At 43.7% G+C, this 23,665-nt stretch overlaps 1 protein-coding gene across 1 annotated transcript in view; it reads right to left on the reverse strand.

The window, feature by feature from the left end:
• Window positions 1-23,665, reverse strand: part of NCAPG2 (non-SMC condensin II complex subunit G2) — a 73,191-nt gene that overhangs the window by 21,497 nt on the left and 28,029 nt on the right. Inside the window, exons 13-23 of the mRNA XM_007983655.3 lie at window positions 20,342-20,521; window positions 16,169-16,321; window positions 10,380-10,602; window positions 10,036-10,148; window positions 8,024-8,197; window positions 4,470-4,540; window positions 3,339-3,492; window positions 3,051-3,224; window positions 2,132-2,248; window positions 1,911-2,051; window positions 1,383-1,482 (exon numbers count right to left, since the gene is read on the reverse strand). Coding sequence (XP_007981846.3) covers window positions 1,383-1,482; window positions 1,911-2,051; window positions 2,132-2,248; window positions 3,051-3,224; window positions 3,339-3,492; window positions 4,470-4,540; window positions 8,024-8,197; window positions 10,036-10,148; window positions 10,380-10,602; window positions 16,169-16,321; window positions 20,342-20,521 — 1,600 coding nt within the window. The remainder of the gene's footprint in view (window positions 1-1,382; window positions 1,483-1,910; window positions 2,052-2,131; window positions 2,249-3,050; window positions 3,225-3,338; window positions 3,493-4,469; window positions 4,541-8,023; window positions 8,198-10,035; window positions 10,149-10,379; window positions 10,603-16,168; window positions 16,322-20,341; window positions 20,522-23,665) is intronic.

Here is a 23,665-nt window from a genome sequence, read left to right on the forward strand (position 1 = left end):
ATACAAAAATTAGCTGGCCGCGGTGGTGGGTGCCTGCAATCCGAGCTACTCGGGAGGCTGAGGCATGAGAATTGCTTGAACCTAGAGGTGGAGGTTGCAGTGAGCCGAGGTCACGCCAGTGCACTCCACTCTAGCCTGGGCGACAGAGCAAGACTTGGTCTCAAAAAAAAAAAAAAAAAAAAAAAAAAATTAAACAAAAAAGCTAAAGCAAATAATATTGGTCTATTTGATATTTACTCTTAAGCTTTGGAGCTGTTAAACAAATGATGGATGATTTTGCTTATAATTAAAGATTAACTAAGACACTGCCCAGTACCCTGGCTCCAGTGTTTTCCTAGCATCTACTTTCAGTTGCAACGTCATAAAGAGAGATACACTGGGGGGATCCACACACACAGACCCCTCTAGAATCTGCCATGAAGATATTTAAGGCTATGGGAAAGAGACTACAGATGGATCCACTAGAAATTGGACTACCAACTTAATCTAATTCTCAAAACTTAATGTTGAATTTACTAAATGTTATCATTTTCAATCTCTTCTAGCAAAATAACTAGGCTTAAAGAAATGTCTACATCAAATGTTGAGGCTTTTATAGATCTCAGTAAGAATCAAATGCAACACTGGGATATTGGGATACTCACTTAAAAACCATCCAGAAACAGGTTTACACAGCAGTCGGCTACACCACAGAAGCAGTGGGGTGGGAGGCTGGCCATTAGGGATTAAGGAGTAGGGGCTAAGAGCTAGGGGCTAGGGGTCAGGGGCCAGGGACCAGGATCCCAGCTCAGCAGTACTCTTCTTTACCAGACTGTGATCAGAAGGCCAAGGAGATATGGAATGGCCCCAGGTACACTCCCCCTGGGTTGGCCCCACACCCTTTCCCGTCATCATCTGATGTGACTCGAAGGCTGTCCTCTCACTCACTGTTGCCATGGGTTACCCTGTGCTAATCCTTTCCTTGGGGTAACAGCAACTTCCAGGGGTCCTGGCGGGGTACCACTTAACAATTCCTGACTCACGCCCCCACCCACGGAGCACATGGCCAGAGCAGAGCCAGAAGGTGATGGTTTCCCACACAGATGCCAGGAAATAGCCACTAGCCCAATCCACAGGGAAAGTCGGCCTGGCAACGAAGCTGACCACAAGGAGAGGCAGAATCCCAAGGACCCTGTCACAAACTCTGGATGCAGTTATATCTGACCCAGAAACACCTTTGAATTTCCTGGCTGCATCACCCAAAAAATCCCTTTTTTGGTATACACTAGGTTGCATTATAATCAGTCACTTAAAAGTGAGAGTTCTGAGTTACACAGTAAAGGACGGAGGGAGGGAAGGACTGGTTCTGAGTATTTATTGCTCTAAAACAGCCCTGACTGTACCTGTTTGCATGATTCCAAGACTCCGCTGTAAAAGTTGCATCTGAAACTGATGGTCACCAAGGCCTACCATAACAACATCTTTACACACAGTCAGGTAGGTCTGTAAGAGACAGACACAAGTTAGAAACAAAGGCCGTTTAAAAAAAGGGAGTAAATCCAGCCTCACAAAGCTTCTCCTATCCATGTGCTAGTTATCTTACAAAGCAGATTTTTACAAAGATGTTTTATAAAGGAATTTTCATAAAGATACATTAATTCTTGCTGTTTTCATAATAAATCTAGAGACATATTTTATGTAATTCCACAAACATAATTGAACAGCTGTTACATGTAATGTGTAAAATTACACTAAAAGTATGAAGTTTATGCTTTGCGAAAAGATAAACTCTAGAAAGTTAGATAAATGTTACTGTAAGTTTTTAAGAATAACACTTATGTCTAAAATTACCACTCTAAAGTAGAAAATGAAATACTGAAACATAACAAACTTGGTAAAGAGAAAGGTTTCTGTGTCTTCAGACTTCTAACCTGGATAATTTGCTGATAAATGACCCTATGAAGCTTCAGAGAGTCTTCTTCTTGATCTTGAATAAAAGATAAAATTTTGCTTTCTAACCAAAAGCCAGTGTCTTCCAAAATGGACAAATACACTTTTCCTTCTGAGCAGAACTGTCCAAAAACAAGAAGATAAATCAGTAACAAAAAGAGCGCTGCATATCATCCTAGCAGAGGGCCAGGAACAGGCGCACCTTGTGTTGAAGATGGATGCTCAGCCGACAGTGGAGGCCAAAGGCTCGCAGGGCAGCCGCTTCACCGAAGCCACGAGGCTTCCCACCCGGTGTCTGCAGAAGTGACTCCAAATCTGCCTGGAACAGAAAAAACCCAAGGGCCACATGCTGACTGACAAGGCATCACCACACCCCAGACAGCAAGAACAATGGGAAGCACCTGATCTCAGGCGAGCTGGAAAGACCCCCGCTCTGGAGAAGCCCAGTCTCCGAGGACTCTGCGCCTGGACGTGAGGTGCTGGGTGGCGTGGGAAAATGTACAGCCAGGTGAGCGGCCTCAGCTCACCGTCCACAGCCCCTGCCCTGCACACAGCACCACCCGTCCCCTCCCTGCCTCGTGACCAGGCCCGTCCTCCCCATCTGCCTGGCTCTGCTCTGCTGAGGCTTTGCTTCTGGTACAGTGACACTTGAGGGCAATGTAACAGGGTGTTCAGAGGGCTGGCTTCTGGAGAAGAGGAAGAGATGACGGCCTCCGTGGGACAGTTGGGAATATGATGGGTTCCCAAGAAATGTTCTCCAAACATTCCCAGAAAAAACTGCCAAGGACTGCAGGGACTGAGTGTTCACATGAAAGGGTGTGTGACATATCTCCTGCAGAGGGTGTGTTCTGAGAAACTCGGGCCATCCTCCTGAGTCCTAGTGCCCTAGCAGGTGCAACAGAAATGCAAGATTTCTGAACACATGTCAACTGGGACTTGACTCCCAACCTTGCCCCGGCCAGGCTCCATGCCTTGTACCAACTGAATGAGGTGACATGATCACTCCCAATTCTGTTGCAGCCAGAACACTTGTACAGCACTGGAAATATGAAACCTTCACATCTTGATTTGTCACCACCATTATCATAGAAGACCACTCAACTCTCAGGGCACAGAGTTACCTTTGACGTTTCAAGGGCTTTCAAAAGATGATTAAGTTTCTTCCGAGGAGCAGAGAGCAAGCACTCGCGATTCTTTGGATGAGTCAGCAGATACTCAAGGTAGACCAAAGCCAATTCAGGTTTGACTGGGCGTGTGTCGTGGATCTGCACCCTACGTTTAGAAGCTGTGTTGCTCTGAAAGAAGACAGACACTGATAATGAAAACACATGTCCCTAGAAAAGCATATCATTTCTAATACACAGTTATCCTCACTCACCTAATTTTAAAGAAGCATGATGTTAACCTACCTTGGCCTGGGCATGCTCTGTGGGCAGCCAGTTGTCCACAAGCTCCAGAATGTGCCCCACTTGCCCCCAGGAGCAGAGGCAATCCAACAAAGTGCAGTAGCTCTTGTCCACAGCGCCCTCCTCCTGGCTTCTCAGCGTGGAAATCACACCACAGCTGACAAGGTCAGATGGAAAATCAGGTCGAGTATTTCAACAGAAACTCCCCCACTTTGTCAAAAGGTGAGGAAAACCAAGAAGCTAAAATCTGACGGTGCATAAGCCCTTGTTATTATATTAGCACTTTCATGCTCTCCAAGGCGGGAATAAATACAGTTTCCCACAGTTGCTACACAGCTGCATCCCACCACAAGACCTGAGATCAGCTCTGGACACTGAAGGAGCAGGGCACAGCAGCCACACAAAGCCCTCATCCTTCTGTTTCTGTGCCATCTGTCACATTCTAGAGCAAGAGTTTCTACTCTTAAAGAACAATTTTTGTTTAGCATCAAAATACTCCTTTTTCTTCCATAAATATGAATAAACATAATTTTTACTGAGATAATCACCAACATTGTAGAGCTCTAATAAAAAATATTATGTGAGACACAAATGCAAGCCACAAATGTAATTAAAAATGTTCTAGTACCCACATTTTAAAACACAAAGAAAAACAGGCGAAACTAATTTCAATAACATAATCTTACATAATCCAATCTATCCAAAATCATTTTAACATGTAATCAATATTTCACACTCTTCTTTTTGCACCAAGGCTGACTCCATGTGTATTTTGTACTCACAGCATATCTCAGCTCAGATGGCCAAAGCCCAGGTGCTCAGGGTCACATGTGACCAACGGTGGCCTTGTGCTCCAGAACCTCCCACACCAGGTGCTAAGAATAACCCCAGACTTAAAGTGGAGTAACAGTTTCAGTTCCATATGTAGTCTCTTCTTTCATCAGTACCAACTTAGGGCCCACTTAAAATCACATCCTGATATTTTCCCTACCACAGGGAGAGGGAAGGGCAGAAGGAAGAAGCCACAATGAGCTGAAAGCTAAATGTTTTGGTCTGCTGACATGAAGTAATAACTCAGCACAACAATGGGTAGGATTGCTACTTCACTACCGCACCGAAGAACAGAGCAAATACCTGAATGGAGGGACAGCAGAGGCCGGCATAAAGGACATTAGCATGAATAAAGGGATCTTGCAGCGATCATCCTAAGAGCAAAAGGAGAAAAACAAACCAAAGCACATGTGAACACTATAAATTCTGAAAGTGTCTCTACGTAAACTCTAATAACTTACTATCAAAGCTGCTCAAGAAGAACCATGGTAGTTCTTTCCATGTTCAAAGGGAAAACTTAAACCAGCCTCATGTTTGAGGGGCACAGAAAATTACTTGATAAGTGTTACAAAAGTTTTATGTAACATTTTACTACTTTGCAAATATTTATTAAGCACTTGCTATGTACCCAGTGCCAATCTAGACCCTGGGAATATGCCAGTAAGCAGGATAAACAAAATCATACACTGTCACGAATTGAATCTACTTTAAAAAACAACACTGATGAAACAAACAAAAAAAAAAAATTAACTCTATGCACTTGGTATCCTGAACATAAATCTCAAGAGAAGGAAACTATTCAGAGAAAATGTTATAAAACAAAATCAGAATATCTTGAGGAAGACAGTAGAGTTCAATGGAAAACGCAGCAGGGCGTGGTCGTTCATGCCTGTAATCCCAACCCTTTGGGAGGCTGAGGCGGGAGGACTGTGTGAAGCCAAGTTACAGGCTACAGCAAGCATTCACTCCAGCCTGGGCAACAGGGCAAGATTATATCTATTAAAAAAAAAAAGAAATGTCCAGACACAGTCGCTCACCCCTGTAATCCCAGCACTTTGGGAGGCTGAGGCGGCTGGATCACCGGAGGTTAGGAGTTCGAGACCAGCCTGGCTAACATGGTGAAACCCCGTCTCTACTGAAAATTCAAAATTAGCCGGGCATGGTGGCAGGCGCCTGTAATCCCAGCTACTCGGAAGGCTGGGGTAGAAGAATAGCCTGAACCCACGAGGCAGAGGTTGCAGTGAGCCAAGATTGCGCCACTGCACTCCAGCCTGGGCAACAAAAGTAAGACTCCATCTCAAAAAAAAAAAAAAAAAAAAAAGTAAGCTTTAAGGCTACTGGGCCAAATCCAGACCCAATCAGATTCTGTAGCCCAACAGCCGACATAGCACAGAGGAGAGGAGTTAAGCTCTCAGAGTCAGTTTCTTCCTCTGCAAAACGAACACAGGACTGTTGGAAGAACCGAAGTGAACTACACCACACAGAACCACAGTATAATACTTAGAGTGTCCTCAGTGCTTAGTAAACTGCAGCTATATTATTATTACTGAAACAATAAGTAAAAGGGGGTCCATCTACCCTTCATCAAGAACACTCAATAAGAGATACTCCTGGCTGGGAGAATGAGGACATGGTGAATCCTAAAAAATAATAATAATTTTCCTGAAAATATATATGAAACAGAAACAGACCAAAATCAAAATTTGATTAGTAATTAATCTGCATTCACAGTGACCCCATCCTTACCCCCAACTAACAATAAGGGAAGAAAATATCTCGTTAATGTTACAAGTATACTGATAATGATGGCCAATTCTATCTGTGTGGCTCACCCATCATCTCTTTACTTGGAGAAGGAAGCAATTTTCCCTAGTGGTGGAGAGACCTCCTATAGACATACTAAGAATTAACTGAATCCCAAGACCCTCTAAGGGTTTCTAATACCCCAAGGTCACAACTGCCCTGTCCGCCAACCCACCTGGTGTCCTATATGGGCTTCTGTTCATATTCTGAAATAATGCTGGCTTCTCAGCCCCAGGTCATTATTTCAGCTTGCTTGCTTTCTTTTTTTTTTTTTTTTTTTTTTTTAAGAGGCAGGGTCTCACTCTGTTGCCAGAGCTGGAGTGAGTGCAGTAGTATGATCATGGTTCACTGTAGTCTCAAATTCTGGGCTCAAGCAATCCTGCCTCAGCCTCCTGCATAGCTGGGACCAAAAGGCACAGGTCATCAGGCCCAGCTAATTTTTAAATTTTTGTAGAGATGAGGTCTCACTATGCTGCCCAGGCTAGTCTCAAACTCCTAGCCTAAAGCAATCCTCTTGTTTTGGCCTCGCAAAGTGCTGGGATTAGACACGTGAGCCACCACGCACAGCTAATGAGCTTTACCATTTACTGGTAAATGATGGTTGGCCGTGTCTGCACCCAAATCTCCTCCTGAATTGCAGCTCCCATAATTCCCATGTGTTATGGGAGGGACCCGGTGGTAGATCACGGAATCACAGGGGTGGTTTCTCCCATACTGTTCTTATGGTAATGAGTCTCAAGAGATCTGATGGTTCTGTAAGGGGTTTCCCTTACTGCTTGGCTCTCATTTTCTCTATGCCACCAGGTAAGCCATGCCTTTTGCCTTCTGTCACGATTGTGAGGCCTCCCTAGCCATACGGAACTGTGAGTCCATTAAATCTCTTTTTCTTTATAAATTACCCAGTCTCAGGTATGTCTTTATCAGCAGCATGAAAACAGACTAATACAATTTGGCAACGAATACAATTTGCTTTCATGGACAGGCCATGCTTTCACGTCAGAGGCAGAATGAAGCTCAGAGCCTTGAAAGGGTTAGAAAAGCTACGTGGTCCAAAGTTACATACGTTGGTAGAAAAAGAGGCAAGAGTAACATTTAGGAAGAGAAATGTGGTTCCTAAGACCTATGATCTTTCTATATTTAAACTACACTTTCTTCAGAGTTAAGAATATATTTGCATTTTTACATGTTGTTAATCTATTTTTAAATTTAGTTTTGAAATATAAACTTCCTTCAGAAATAAAAAGTCAAGGAATGAGACGGTCCCGCATGCAAATAGAAATCACACACAAAGAAGAGTGGTGGGGGTGGGAAGGGTTAGCTAAAGGATTCAAAATTGCAGTTAGATCAGAGGAATAAGTTCCAAAGACTATCCTGTAACATGGTGACTACAATTAATAACAATGTAATATATTCTCGAAAATCACTGAGAGCAGATTTTAAGCGTTCTCCCCACAGAAATGGTAAGTACGTGAGGTGATACTGATTGGCTCGATTTGGCCAGTCCACAATGTGCACATATTTCAAAACATCATGTTGAACACAATAAAGTATATACAATTTTTGTCAATTCAAAATAAATTTTTTTAAAAAAGAAATCACACACACAACTGTTTGCCCCAACAACACACACAACTCAAATACTTCAGGGACATATTTGCTTACTGAGTGGCTTCAGGTACCTAAGTAAAACTGCCCACAGAACTTGAGTACTACTGTACCTCCATGTTCACAAAATTCTTTCTTAAATCCCTGCAAATCAAATTAGATTCTGAAATAATGTCACTGACAATCGGAGGCAGAAGAGTCAAGTGCTTACCCAAGACATTCCTCTGGGTGCTGAGGATATGGAAGCAGACAGAGACACAAGGTCTCCACCCTCAAGAGGGGCGAGACAAAGAAACTATACGGCAAGGTAAACACTAGTCCAACCCTCTCATTTTACAGGTAAGAAAACAGATCCAGGGAGGTAAACATGTCTGAGAACTTTTGCTAAATCCTAAACAAATGTAACCTTAATATACCTTGCTTACAAGCAGAGTTCAATCAAGACTTACCTTAAATACTTTCAGATACTCTGGAAGCACAGAGGCAAACTTGTTAATGGTGTAAAGTTTGGCCTCTTTATTATTTTCCATACTTCTGTCAATACTTTTCCAGAGAATCACAATGATTTCTAGTAAACCTGCCATGCACGTGACATCGTTTACTGACAGTGTTTTGTCCAGAACCTAAGATAAAAATAATTGTATTGTGAGATAATCTAATCATAACAACTACTAAAAGATAACAGCATCTCAGAATTAGAGCTCTAAAGCAGAAATGTAAAGAATATCAGTCTTACTTTCATGTCTTTTACTCTCTACTTTAGAATCTCCTACGGAGGTAAACTTATTTTTAAATGCCCACCCAGGATATAAATTCCAAACTAACCCTATATCCTTTAAAGAAACAGTTTATATGAAGAAAACTCCTCTAAAAATGAAAATGTATGAACTATTGTCTCCATCTAGGAACATAACACCCCATTAAAAAACATGCCTTTTCTTTCACTGTATCTTCTGCTTTATTAAAAGACATCACTTTTCACCACAAATCTCGATGCAGGGGGAGGGGAATGGTAAAGCCTACCTTCCTCCAAGGTGACTGCTACTGAAACTCAGCCGCCAAAACCCAGCCTATCACGTCACAGAAAGGACACAGTCTCTGGTTGGCCAACCCCACCCTACAGGCAGGCAGAACACAGCCTGAGAGGCTGGAATAATGACTGACTATGATCGACTACCACTAGATCACGGGCTTCTTTAGTTCATTTTAAAATAAACAGACCTACTTACATTTTCCTGAACATATGCTGGTAGTGTGCAGTAATCACCTGAATGTTCACTTTAAACCACAAACGCACTCTAACAAATTCCTCTTCTACCCAGAGCCAGCAGTCCCACGCTGTCAACACTGCAAGCCACACACAAGTGCATTGTGGCTGCGTGCCAGTAAGCGGACATGCCCACTCACCAGCACAGACACACAGCCAGACCTGCCAACAATCCCTGCTGCGGAGGCCTGTCACGCAACTCTAATGTATACTGAGGGAAAAGCCCTGAGAGAAGAAACTCAAACTCCACCAACACCAAGAGCAGAACCAGCTCTGAAGCTCTGAACACTGGCAGCGAGGGTGCAGTGAGCCCAGGGAGGTGGCCTGCCCAATGGCTGTGAAGACGGAAGCCGCCCTCACTCTCGCTGAACTCTTCTCTCTATTCCACATCTATTTCCTGTATGTTTTTAGTAAGTTCCTTCTGAACAATTGCAACCCAGCATACCTGACTGAGGGGCTGGGCTGGTGGCCCATCAGGGTGTGGTGGGAGATGGAGGAGAAAGCACCATGGGGCACGAGCAGAGCCTGGGTGAGCCATCTGCTGCCCCTGCTAGGAAGGCCACAGTGGGGTCAGACCCAGAAGCACTTGGCTCAGGACCAGCTGTTAGGGGAGCACACCAGCACTGTGCGTCAGCACAGGGCAAACTGTTTTGTGATTTTCTTTTAAAGTCCAGTTTCTTAACATAGTGGGCATTGCAAAATGACCCCAAAATCTTACTTTAGATGTCCACAAGCATAGAAGTTTAGAAGCTTAAGATAATGCGTATAAGTAACAAGTGTGTCTAAGTCTTAAACATTATTTTCTTCTAATATAATTGGTTACTTTGGATTCTGAAGAAACTGTCCCTTTAATAAATTATACTTTGAAAAATACAAGAGTACCCAGAATCCAATCCAGCTATGCTACACCCAGAGTTGCATTAAAACACACAGAGACATTTAAGGTAAAGAAAATCTGGGACAAGATATGACTGGTAAGAATTTTTCTTCTGTATTAAGTCCTACCTGAGCTCCAAAATAAACTACAAAGGATACAAAGCAGTTCTTTCAAAAACATTATGACCTTCCAAAATAACTTGTTTAATTAACAATACTAAAGGAACAAAGAAAAAATAGGAATATTCCTAACAAAATGGCCTGTGGGAGTGATGCCATTGATGCACTATCTGCCCCGCCTGGCCCTGCTCTACTCACAGTCACGTTCTCCTTCTCCCTGCCGTCCTCTTCCTCCTCCTCCTCTGGAGGCTCTCTCACTGCCCTCTGGATACAGGCATTTAAGCAATGACGAATAACGTGAATCAGCTTTGCTGAAATGTTTAGGATAAACAAGAATTAATGGATGTGTTTCTTCTACAAAATTAACTATCTGATAGTGAAATTATAATCCCAATTAGTTAAAAGTACTATTTTAAGGGAAATTATTCAGAAATGCATTAAAGTATGAAGCTTATTAAATTGACAAATACTGAACTCTGTAATCTGTATTATGCTTTTGGGGGAAAACATAACAAGAACTGAGAAACAACAGCGCTCCCTACCTATGTTGGTGCAGGCGGTGTGTTCGTGGGCGTACTGATAGAACCTCCTGGCAGCAGCGTGGTTCATCTGCACCAGGGTGACACAGCGCTCGCACCAGACCTCCTCCGGCTGATTCACAGGCAGGAAAGAATTAAAGATGAGGCTCACCAGGCGCCGAGACACAGGTCGAGAATCAGTTTCCAGACGAACCAGAATGTGCTCCATGGGGCATATTTTCCAAAACTGTGCAAAAACCACATAAGCAGAAGGAAATAATCAATTGTGCCTGTAACCCTGGAAACAGCCTAAAAAAATTTTCAAGCATAACCAAAAAAGGAAATATTTTTATATTCAAGAAAATTCACTTCAAATGACTGTATCAGAATCTGTGACTTTCTGTAGAGAAATTAGAATAAATAAATCTGTATTTTAAAAGGTACTGTTATATAAGGCACCCAAGTATAAGGTTGCTGAAAGGCTTAATTAAAATTACTTAACACCATGATTAACACACAGGAAACTCTCCAATGATAGCTATGATTGTCAATTAGTATTTTTTTAATTTCTTAAAGTACCTTAACTTTTGGCCCATTAATGTGAAAAGTGAGTAAAAACATATATAACGTTTTTGACGTGGACACTCCGTCTCCTATCTAAGAGGCAGAGGCATCACTCCTGAACTCCTGGGGCTGTCAGTCCCATCCAGTGACTCCTTCTCTGACATAAGCCTGCCCAGATCATCATGGACCCCCACAGCCTAATCTCATCTCCCCCAACCCATCTCACACACACCATCCAGACAACCTGCAAAAATCAGAACTGATCATAGTGATAGCGTCCCTCTTCTCAAAAGCACCCGAAGCACCTACAGAAAGCAAGCACCAATCGTCTGCACAAGAAATTCATGACAAAGAAAAACGCAGAACAAGACAAAGCAAAATTGAATGGCACCACATCAAGTCCTGCCTCGGGCTCCTCACCTGCATGGTGGGCAAAACCCTCGACCTTGCATTTTTCTCAAGGACCTTGCTCCAAGGACCAATTCTTCTTTCCAGTATTTTCAATTGGATCTTTCTTCTTCACATCATCCCAACTCTTAGAACAAAAACCCACGCACAAAACTCAACCTGAGGTTCCCATCTCCTGGATGCCACCTTCCCTCTCCCTTGTCAGTCGACCTGCTCCTAAGCGTGCCTGCATCCCACCTCCACCTCCAGACCCCACTTCCCAACCCCGTCAACACTGCAGTCCACCCTCACTGAAGCTGTTCTTGCCAAGGTCATGATCTCATACGGCAAATTCAAATAGACATACGTACGCCCTCAACTCAGACAAAATCTGCAGCATCCGACACTGTTATTACTACCTCCTGAAGCGCCCCTGGGATACTTCCACTCAGGCACTTCTTGGTATTTCTGAAAAAGTTACTATAGTAAAGGCAATAATCCCAAATCCCCCACTGGGCAGTTTACTCACATTCTAGCGTTGGAAAGACAGAGCATTACCCCGCACAAGACAGTGGACAGGGCCAAGGTTCCCAGTTCTCACCTACAGTCACAGGGACAAGAATCTTCTGCCAAACCTGACTGAAGTCTTGGAAATTAAGGGACTGGAGACTTCTTACCTAAGAGTGAGAGGCTGTGCTGTCACGGTTTAAGAGAACAAGAAAGAGAAAAATACTAGGACTGATATTCTGACCAGAGAACAACTCTGTCCACCTCCATCCTGAACCCCCTTCTGCCCGTCCCAACACACGAAAGCCTCCTGGCCACAGGCTCCAGCCCCAACAGGTGGTTACTTCTAAGAGTGAGGCATCAAGCCCCGAACACCGCACCAGCAGGAAACACCAGCAGGCCTACAGGTGACAGTGCTGTTGGCAACCAACCTTTCTGGAAATGCCTGAGGGTGTCAAGCACAGAAACAAGTGCCTGAGCCACGATTTACTATATTTTTGCAACCACCCCCAGCATAGATATTAGTATCCCCACTTAGCAGGTAAGAAGCAGGCTTAGAGCAATTAAGCACAAGATCATAGCACTTTCATCTAGTCTGCCACGCTGCCTTTCAACATCACACAAAAGCATGGATCAGAGCTGCACGGCCCACACACTGCTGTAGAAATAGAAGTAGACTCATTGGCTGGGCACAGTGGCTCCTGCCTGAAGTCCCAGCAACTCAGGAGACCAAGGCAGGAGGATCGCTTGAGGCCAGGAGTTTGAGGCCACCCTGGGCAACACAGTGAGACCCTGTCTCAAAAAAAAAAAAAAAAAATTAAAAAGAGGACAATGCATTGAAGGGAGAGTGTTGACACCTCTTGGCCCGCTGGGCTTAGCCCAGCAGCCCAGGCCTACCACAGCTAACAAAGGAAACAAAGAGAAGGTATAACTCTCATTCCTTCTAGAGCTGCATGTACAAGACCCTCCACTGGGCCAGCGCGCCCATTACTGAGGTGTGCACGCCAGGCCCGGCAGCCTGATCTCACGCTGCCAGGTCGTTCCTGCCCATAGACAATGCCCTCCAGTCAGCTCCAACAGCTGCCCTTCGCCCAGTCAGACTGCCTCTTGTACGCATGTCATTCTGTAACCTTAACTTTCAAGGGAAATTAGCTTGCATGCCTGTCACAAACCTTTCCAGAGACCTCACAACCAAATGGCTCTCTGCCTTGCACTTGCAGAGATAAGGACTAAAATGCAAACACGATGCCTTCTTTCTCTGCTCTGACACCCAAACTCCCTGGTGGGCCAGAGACCCTGTGTCCCTCTGCCTTCCTTACCTACTACAGTTTTTTGTTTTGTTTTACTGAAGAGTTATTCTTTTATTGTTTATAAAATAATGGTACAGTGGTTTTTAAGTGCTTATCTTTTAGAGATACATTCTGAAACACAAAGAAAACAATATGATGTCTGGAATTTAGTTCAACATAGTCTGGCAGTGTGCCTGGATACAGTTTAGATAAAGCAAGATTGGACACAGCAATAATTGTTAAAGCTGGGTGATGGGTATGTCTAATTCACTATATTAGTCTCTCTGCTTTTAGATATGTTTGAAAATTCAAAATTCAAAATTAAAACAAAAAAATTAAAAATATTCACAAAAAGTTGTTTTTCTCCAATAATTGCCTTAAAGTCTACTTTGTTTTCTGGGTTTTTTGGTCCAACTTTTATTTTAAGTTCAGGGGTACACATGCAGGATGTGCAGGTTTGTTAAATTCGTAAACGTGTGCCATGGTAGTTTGCTGCACAGATCATCCCATTACCTACATATCAAGCCCAGCATCCATTAGTGATTATTCCTGATGCTCTCCCTCCTCCTACCCTCCACCCTCCAACAGGCCCCAGTATGTGTTGTTCCCCACCATGTGTCCATGTGTTCTCATCATTTAGCTCTCACTTATAGTGAGAACATGTGGTATTTGGTTTTCTGTTGCTGCATTAGTTTGCTGAGGATAATAGCTTCCAGCTCCATCCATTCCCTGCAAAGAACATGATCTCGTTCCTTTTTATGGCGGTATAATATTCCATAGTATATATGTACCACATTTTCTTTATTCAGTCTATCATTGAAGGGCATTTAGATTGGTTCCATATCTTTGCTATTGTGAATAGTGCTGCAATGAACACAGGCAAACACATATCTTTATAATAAAATGATTTATATTCCTTTAGGTACATACCCAGTAACGGGATTGCTGGGTCAAATGGTATTTCTGTCTCTAGGTCTTTGAAGAATTGCCACACTGTCTTCCACAATGGTTGAACTAATTTACACTCCCACCAACAGTGTAAAAGCACAGAACTACAGTTTTAACAGGCTGTTTCAAAAAACGCCATCAAAATTGCAGCCAGTATTTTTATTAAAATTGACATGCTTGGCCAGGTGCAGTGGCTCACGCCTATAATCCCAGCACTTTGGGAGGCCAAGGCAGATGGATCACCTGAGGTCAGGAGTTTGAGACCAGCCTGGCCAACATGGTGAAACCCCATGTCTACTAAAATTTTTTAAAAAATCGCCAGGCATGGTGGCACACGCCTGTAGTCCCCGCTACTCAGGAGGCTGAGTTAGGAGAATCACTTGAACCTGGGAGGCAGAGGTGGCAGTAAGGCATGATTGTGCCACTGCACCCCAGCCTGGGTGACAGAGCTAGACTCTGTCTCAAAAAAAAAAAAAAAATTGACATGCTTACTCTACATTTTTTTTAAGAGATAAGGTCTCACTATGTTGCCCAAGCTGGTCTCACACTTCTGAGCTTAAGTGATCCTCCTACCTTAGCCTCTCAAAGTGCTAGGATTACAAGCATGAGCCACCACACCTGGCTACTACTCTAAAATTTATATGAAATGCAAAGGACCTAAAGTAGTCAAAGAATTTTGAAAGAACAACAACAAAGCTTGAGAATGTACACTGCAAGATTTACTGTAAGATCCACACAGAAAAAATGGATCAACAGAACAGGACAGAGTCCGGAAAAGGACCACACATATGGTCAATGATTTTCAACAAAAGCATCAAAGTAACTCAACTGGATATGACATTGGGTGTTAATACTACATTGGTCACTCAAAATATCCTTTGTTTTCTTCTAACATAAAAAATTCACAGACCAAAACTCACAACACACAAAGTAATAGGTACTAAATGCAGTGACAAGATCCCCATCATTGGCTGGGCACGGTGGCTCACACCTGTAATTCCAGCACTTTGGGAGGCCAAGGTGGGCAGATTGCTTGAGCCCAGGAGTTTGAGACCAGCCTGGGCAACATGGGGAAACACCATCTAGAAAAATCAGCCAGACATGGCGGCCACTCCTGCAGTCCCAGTCACTTGGGAGGCTGAGGAGGGATGATGACGTGAGGTTGCAGTGAACCAAGATCACACCACTGCACTCTAGCCCGGGCATCAGAGTGGGACCCTGTCTCCCCCTCACCTCATCACCCCAAGCAACTGGCACTAAATTCTTGTTGTCTTCAAAGGATATTTTACCCATATCTGAGCAATATTTACATACACATTTGTCTCCATTTTATTCAGCTGGTAGCACACCAGAACCACATCTACACTATGCTTTTATACTTCTATATCTTAGAGGCCTTTCCAAGGAAGCCCCACAAAAAGTTCCTCCTTGTTCTTTTCATGGCCACATAGCACCACCTCTCTTAAGAACACACAAATCTGTCTGGCTGACCCTGCACTCTGGCATGTCAGGCTGTTTCTGGATCCTGTGCCATAACAGAACAGCACTCAACGTAAATTTCTGAGAACTACTGTGTGGAGAAAGAAAGCTCACAATGGTACCAAAATAATAATGAAGTCAAGAACATTTTAAGCAACATTCTTAGCCAAAAGCCAAAAGCAGAATAGAACTAGAGCTGAAAGAGAATAATCACTTCAGTAGTTTATAAAACGTCAAAACGCACATCTCTCATAAAGTGGGTGTCTCCTTCCTTCATTCTGTGTGGGGGCGGGGGGTGAGGGGTGGGGGGTGGCTCATACTCGACACTCTCCAGCAGTGCTCACCGGGTGCCAAGTATCCAAATACTACACCAAATATCTCAGTGAAAACCTTCACACATGATAAAAATAGAACAGAAGGCAGGGGGTGCTTACATTAATGTCTTTCAAAAAGAAAACACATTGATAATATTTCTAGAATCTTTGATAAAAAACACAAAACAACATTTGATGACAGAGATAACTGGTCAAATAATATCAGTTATCAGTTTAAAATGTGGAATTAAAACCACTTTCTTTCTGTTTGATGAACACAAGTCCCTATTTCACGTCTTAGGTAAAGAAGCCCTATTCATTGTACCTTAGCAGCCCTCACAGCTTTGATCTTCAACAGCATGTCCACAAACGCCACCCTCACTTTCTCTGAATTGTCGTGGAGGCTGTATCGGAGAGCTGGCAGGAGCTGCTCTAACAATGGGTGGCTCAGTTTGTTGTCCAAAATCATTGGCAGACACTGCAACACAGAGAAAGATAAACAGTTCAAAATCAGAACATGTCAATGAAAGGCTCAGGTAGGAAAACTTCATTAAAGAAAACATTCGGTTCCATCTTTACTAGAACTACTAGTGAAATAAATATACCTACGGAAAATAACACTTTTTCTAGAACTATTTCATATAAAAGGCATACTTTTAATGAACTAGTATAGGTCCAACCACTGCTATTTGGTCCATTCATTGTTTTGTTCAAATAAGATTAAAGCAATTATAAAAGAAATCTTTAATGTTCTCCCTTAGCTAAATTTTAGAAGATTTTTTTAGTTGAAAGAAACACAGAATAACTACTGGTCACGTGGTCTCCAAAGGCACCAAGTCCAAGAACTCTGCATTTCCTGACTCGATACTGCATGAGGATTGGAGGGAACAGAGCCAGTGTGTGTGACTCAAACACTCTCAGCTGACTACAGCGCCCATGTAGCAGGTGGTGCTCCTCCACAGGCCAAGGCTCAGCCTGGGCCCCCAAGCTCCAGCACTGCTTAAGCTCTACGGCCTTCTCCATCTAGTTTCAGGAGAAACTATATATATATATATATATATCCCTTTTTTTTTTTTTTTTTTTTTTTGAGACAGAGTCCCACTCTGTTGCTCAGGCTGGAGTGCAGGGGCACGATCTCGGCTCACTGCAACCTCCACCTCCCGGGTTCACGCCATTCTCCTGCCTTAGCCTCTGGAGTAGCTGGGACTACAGGCACCTGCCACCACCCCTGGTTAATTTTTGTACTTTTAGTAGAGACGGGGTTTCACCTTGTTAGCCAGGATGGTCTCGATCTCCTGACTTCGTGATCCACCCACCTCACCCTCCCAAAGAGCTGGGATTATAGGCATGAGCCACCGCACCTGGCCACATATATTTTTAACGACGATAATTTTTTCAAAAAATTTCAAATACATACAGCTCTTCTTCCAAAGCACTAAAGGGCAGTCTGATTTGAATCATCTGCTCCACCTGTGTCCACAGTCGCCCCTTGATCCTGCCCTCCCACTGGACACTGGCCACCGGCCACCACCTACCTTGCCAGTTCCCCATCATCCCACAGCCCCTATAGCCCCTCCTACAACACTGTGTTCTCCTAATTCTCCTTCAGCTTTTCTGATCTTTCTTCCGTAGATTCTCTGCTGACTCTTCCTCTACTCCAGAGCCCACCCATCCCTCCTCACAGATGACTCATCTGGGCCTGGGAGGCATCTCAGAGTGGCCCTGCAAGGGTTTCCTCAGAAGCATGAAAGCACCAGACTGTGCTCAGAAGGTCAGGACCGAGAGAAGACTGGCCAGGGAGCTGTGGCCACTTTGGGTGACAGCAACAGGAAGGAGCAGGTGAACCTCAAAGAACTCCAGGAAGGGAAAGACAGGACTTGGGTGAAGGAGGAAGAAGCAAGAAGAGCATGCAAGTGAGTGACTCAGCAGATGACATCACCACTTCAAGGAGAAAAAGAGGAGCAAGGGGGAGAGAGGAAAACAAAGAAAACTCTTGGATGGCAGCAGGTTTGGAAAAGATGGTAATGACTCAGCAGTGGAGACAGGGTGGCTGCTGTAACATGCTGCCAAGGCCCCGTCAGAAATGAGGCACTCACCCCAGCTGTCCCGGGGCCGCTGAGCTGCCCTCACCATCAGCATGCGTGGGGACGGCCTCCTGAAGAAAACGCCTTGGCCGGGCGCGGTGGCTCAAGCCTGTAATCCCAGCACTTTGGGAGGCCGAGATGGGCGGATCACAAGGTCAGGAGATCGAGACCATCCTGGCCAACACGGTGAAACCCCGTCTCTACTAAAAAAATACAAAAAAAAAAACTAGCCGGGCGAGGTGGCGGGCGCCTGTGGTCCCAGCTACTCGGGAGGCTGAGGCAGGAGAATGGTGTAAACCCGGGAGGCGGAGCTTGCAGTGAGCTGAGATCTGGCCACTGCACTCCAGCCTGGGCGACAGAGCGAGACTCCGTCTCAAAAAAAAAAAAAAAAAAGAAAAAGAAAACGCCTTCCTCCTGGGCAGCCAGTGTGCAATGGTGGATCAGTATGGGTCCAGTCTGAAGGGCTCTGCTGGCTCTAGAGCTGCCTGTGGGTCTGCACGAGGCTTTCCCAGGCTGTGTCGTGGCTTAATGTCCCTTCCCCTCCAGAGGTTGTGCACCCCAGGAGCACTTCCTAATCTGCAAGCTGTGGATAATCTTAATCGCAGAGCTACCTGTTGGTCACCTGAGCAGAGCTCTCAAGAAGACGATTGTCTGTAAACTGGGACCAGCTGCAAGCAAACTGCAGTCAGAGCAAGGTTGGAAACCAGATCACCAGGGTGAGCCCATCACAGTGCAAGAAGCACATGGGTCCCTGACTCCTCAGCCAACACTTAAAGAGTAAGAGCATTCAACTACAGACAAAGAGGAAGAAGAGGGACTGACGTTGTACAACATCCAGAAGGACAAGGGAATGGTGTGGGGATGAATTTGCTCAGAGATCAAAAAAGTCTAGTGAAGTGGTCATGTGAAACTAACCTTGGCTAGAAATGCCAAGGTTACTGGAGTAGTGGACATAGAAGATGCTTTATAGTGGACTGGGGAATGGCAGGAAATGGAGATAGACTGTTTAGGTGATCACTAAACTAAGACTCTTTTGAGAGTAAGAAGGTTGTTCCTAACAATTACTGCAGAGCAATAGGCATGAGCCCAAAAGTCTGATCACTCCACAAACACAGACATGCTCCTCAGAATATCTTTCTGCAATGAGGAGAGATGGGGGAGCCTCTGCCTCAGATGGAGATGTGAACATGCTTACAAACCTATAGGAAGGATACTGCTGAGAGGGAGAGGTTGAACATGCAGAGAAAAAAAAAATTATTTTTTGAGACAAGGTCTGGCTTATCACCCAACTGGAGTGCAGTGGCACAATCTTGGCTCACTGCAACCTCTGCTTCCCAGGATCAAGCCATCCTCCCACCTCAGCCTCTCAAGTAGCTGGGACTTACAGGTGCACACCACCATGCCCGGCTAATTTTTTTTGTACTTTCTGTAGAGACCAGGTTTCACCACTCTGCTCAGGCTGGTCTTGAGCTCATGAAACTCAAGCAATCCACCCGGTCTTGGCCTCCCAACGTGCTGGGATTACAGGTGTGAGCCACTGCACCTAGTCCAGAAAACTTTTCAAATAGAGAAAATAAGCAAGCAGGTTCCTGAGAAGTGGGGAGGAAGATCCACAGGAGCCCCCACAGGGGCATGGCCGTGAGGCCCAAGAGCTGCTCTGAAAATGTCTGTTTTGCACATGAGGGAAGAGGAAGTCACCTGCTGTGCTCAGGGGAGTCAGAGCTTCTAAACAGTTGATTCCAGTAGTGGGAAAGTGAGATCAGTTCTTCTTAGGCCATCTCACAGGCCCTCAAGAAATTCTCTGAATTGGCCTCTCTGAGCGCTTTACAGATTTACAAACCCTCTCTCGGAGAGCATTTGTTATTGCAGACTGGGTAGTTCCCTCCCTCTGGTTCATTCCACATTTTCCCACCAAAGCCAGGGGGAGAAAAGATCAGTGGCCACCCCACTACCATCCAACATACACATTACAATTTCTATAAACCTAAGACAGTTCAGGTTGCTTAGAAAATAAAATGTGAGCTTCTCTTGCAAGGTTTGAGCTACGATTGGTGTTGGTGATAGGTGGGAGATACTGAAAAATTACTTAAGTGAATCCAAATATATTCTATGTACCAGATTCTATGCAAAGTATATTTCTCCATGACATCACACAAAGAGACAAAAGAGAATAAATTCAACAGTACTGGGACCCCTTCTCCCCTTACACTAAAAACAACTATTAGTTCAAGTAGTCATTTTTTGTAGAAAACACTTCTAATTTGGTTTTTAAAAAGCTTACTCTGGATATATGACAAGTCAAAAATGTTATCTCTGTGGAGTAGGATTACAGGTATTATTTTAATCTTCTTTTTCTGTTTTTCTAATTATTCCACAATAAATAAACATTACTTACATAATTTAAAACATCTTACCTTAAAGACAGAACAACGAACATCAGCTGAGCTGGTGTCAAACGCCAGTTCCCCAGTCACCTTCTTCAGGAGGTCAATCAGGATGGTCGGGGGCATCATTTCCCAGTACTTAGAAGTTATTTTACAAACACCAAGGATCCCTGTGGAACGGACCATCGGATAAGGATCTTCTAAAAGGCTCTATAAGTAGGAGGGGAGAAAGGCTTAAAAACCTTGACTTAATTCCCGAAATCAACATCTGCTTCACACATGAGCACTTCAGGGATTCGTAACTTAGAGAAACTTTGAGCATAGAAACACTGGACACAAATGGATTCCTAGACCTGAGATTACTTGCTATCACTTCTAAAGCAGAGTATTTAAGATCAAGCCAGAAACATGTGGTGCCTTATTTGCCACATCCCCTGAGAGCAGTGCCTCAAAACCAGCTCTGTCATCCAGTGAGATCTGCACACTCAGCCGAGCATGGCAGGCGTTCAGATAAGGCATGGCCCATGTACACCATGCGTTTGAATTCTAAAATGCTGTAATGCATTTTAGAGCCAGGAATAAAATAATTCTACCTGTAATGAACCAATCCAGGCCATGATCATCAGCGGTACTAAAAATTCAAAAGGAGTCAATGAGGCAATAAGTACCCCGATGGGAGTACTCAACATCACCAGGGAAATAATCTCACGAAACAAAATCCCAAATACATGATTCGGATCAACTCTCTCATTTAACCACCAATTTATAGGAAACACAAAGGGCAGAGGGACACACTAATGGCATCACAGGAATGGGTTCTATAAAATCCAGACTGCTGGGAACGTCATAGAATAATTTGCTTTCTTCAATGACAACAAAAATAGCAAGTTTTAAGAAAACAAAACACAGAAAGATTATAGCAAGAGAGCCCATGGTCCAGGAGACTTAAGCAACATGTCAGTCAGTCACAGCACATGGGCCTTAGTTAGAGAAACATTCAAACAAAATGAGAAAATGGCAGCAACGAATGGGCACCCAAAGACACTAAGGAATCATCATTAACTTATCTTTAGCTGTGATCATGGCATGATTAAAAAAAAAAAAAGATTATCTTTTACCAATACCTTCTGACCCATTTAGAGCTGAAATGATATGATGTCCCAAATATGTTCCAAGACAGGGGAAGAAGAAATCGGATTGGGATTAGTCAGCAATGAGTAAAACTGTGTTGTGGGCACACAGGGGTTATTACTCCAGTCTCTTTTTTATTATGCATGACACTTTCTATTAGGAACGTTGAAAAACACAACAGAATTCTTACTACTTTAATTAGAAAAAACAGACCTCAAGTTAATATTAAGCATTTACCCCATCTCCTCCCCCAAATTTGACCAAAATGATCAATTTCTATTAGCAATAATAGAAACAAAAAGACTGAGAAATTTCTGTAAGAAAGGGAATAAGGAACAGATTCACAGAGAAAAGAGCATAAAAGGTTGTAACCTAGACATTCCTAGGTAAGGGTGCTCTAAAGACAGGAGGCTGTGACCTCAGAGAGCTCACATCAGCCCCGAACCCAGAGCCCAGGTTACAGAAAAGAGAGTTCGGGACAAGGGCGGCAAACAGCCCCTGGTGAGGCACACAGGCCAGCAGCAGTTCAGGAGCCAGGATGTGCCCCCAGGATAAAGTCTGAAAAATGGTTTCGAAACCAAGTGTGTCATCTGCCAGGAAGAGTTCCTGAAAGAGATACTGGGCAACAGACAAAGAACAACAACAAAAAAAGAACCAGCAATAACTCTAAGCCTCCAGAAAGGCAAAAGAAGGAAAAGCAATGCCACCCAGAAGGAAAGGGCCCTTTGTACTTGGGTACCAAGGGGTCACCTGCCTGCCTGCTCTTCCTCCACAGAAACTAAGGGAAGCCCACCTGCGGTTGCACTCAGCCCATTTAGCAAACCTGAGACACAACCCTACACAACTAGAGAAGAACACTTGCTAACTACCTTACCAACCCAATCCTTTATCCAAACTTAAGAATGGAAAAGATGACTAGTCTTTTAAGAAAAAGCAAACAGGAAGAAAAAAAGATGATTAAAAAAAAAAATAGAAAAGAACTTTAGGAATCTGAGGGCCTGTTCTTGGGATTCAGAAGTTTTTATACATTTTGTTGTCTATGAATTACTTTCAATAATAATCTTTAAAAATAATAAAAATATATTCTGGACAATCACCTTACAACCACATCCTCTCCCGGCTCAGTGTCCAGACCTGTTTGCAATTACACCATCACCAGATAAGCACTCAAAATGATAGCACATGACTTGCAATGCTGTTTCTGTCGCATCTCTTCATTTAAAAACATTCAAAGAGTCCTTTTCTTTTTTGAAACAGGGTCTTGCTCTGTCACCTAGGCTGGAGTATAGTGGTGCAATCTCAGCTCACTGCAGCCTTGACCTTCCAGCCTCAAGCGATCCTCCCATCTCAGCCTCCCGAGTAGCTGAGACTATAGGCACGCACCACAGTGCCCAGCTGATTTTTTTTTTTTAATTGGTAGAGATGGGGTTTCACCATGTTGCCCAGGACTGCTCAAGCAATCCTTCTTCCTCGGCCTCTCAAAGTGTTGGGATTACAGGCATGAGCCACTGCACCTAGGCCCTTTTTTATTTAAAAAAAAAAAAAGGTTCTCCATATTACTCAGGTTTAAGAAATTCCAATAGAGCAAAAAGCATGAGAGAACAGTTAAGGTACACAGAGGATACAGGAAATAACCACTGCTCTTACTTATTTATCAGATCACCTCCTTTGTCCCCTCATGAAAGAGCCTAATTTCCATCTAAAGGTTGAGTTAAAGCCTCAAGAGGTGCAGCACCAGGGACAGGAGCTCTCAGCCAGCTTTGGCGAACAATGCCGCAGGCCAGACCCAGCTGGTACCTGCTCCTACACAGCCCACAGTGCTAAGAATGGTTCATATTTCTTAATGGTCGGAGAAAATGAACAAATTATCATTTTATGGCATGTGAAAATTACAGGAGATTAAAATTTTGTTTTCCACAAAGTTTTTTTCTTTTTTTAAAATAAGGGTCAGGGTCTCGCTCTATCGCCCAGGCTGGAGTGCGGTAGTATAATCATGGTTCACTGTAGCCTTGACCTCCTGGGTTCAAGTGATCTTCCCGTTTGAGGCGGCAGTGAGTGATGATCACACCACTGGACTCCAGCCTGGGAGACAGAGCACAACTCTGTCTCTAAAAATAAAATAAAATAAAATAAAACTTGAAAATAAGGAATCTTAAAAAAAAATTGTAGATAAATATACATAATGTACAGAGCAAAATACTAATGACTTCATTTAGGGATGTG

This window comes from Chlorocebus sabaeus, chromosome 21, assembly GCF_047675955.1.
Source record: "Chlorocebus sabaeus isolate Y175 chromosome 21, mChlSab1.0.hap1, whole genome shotgun sequence".
Lineage (NCBI taxonomy): Eukaryota > Metazoa > Chordata > Mammalia > Primates > Cercopithecidae > Chlorocebus > Chlorocebus sabaeus.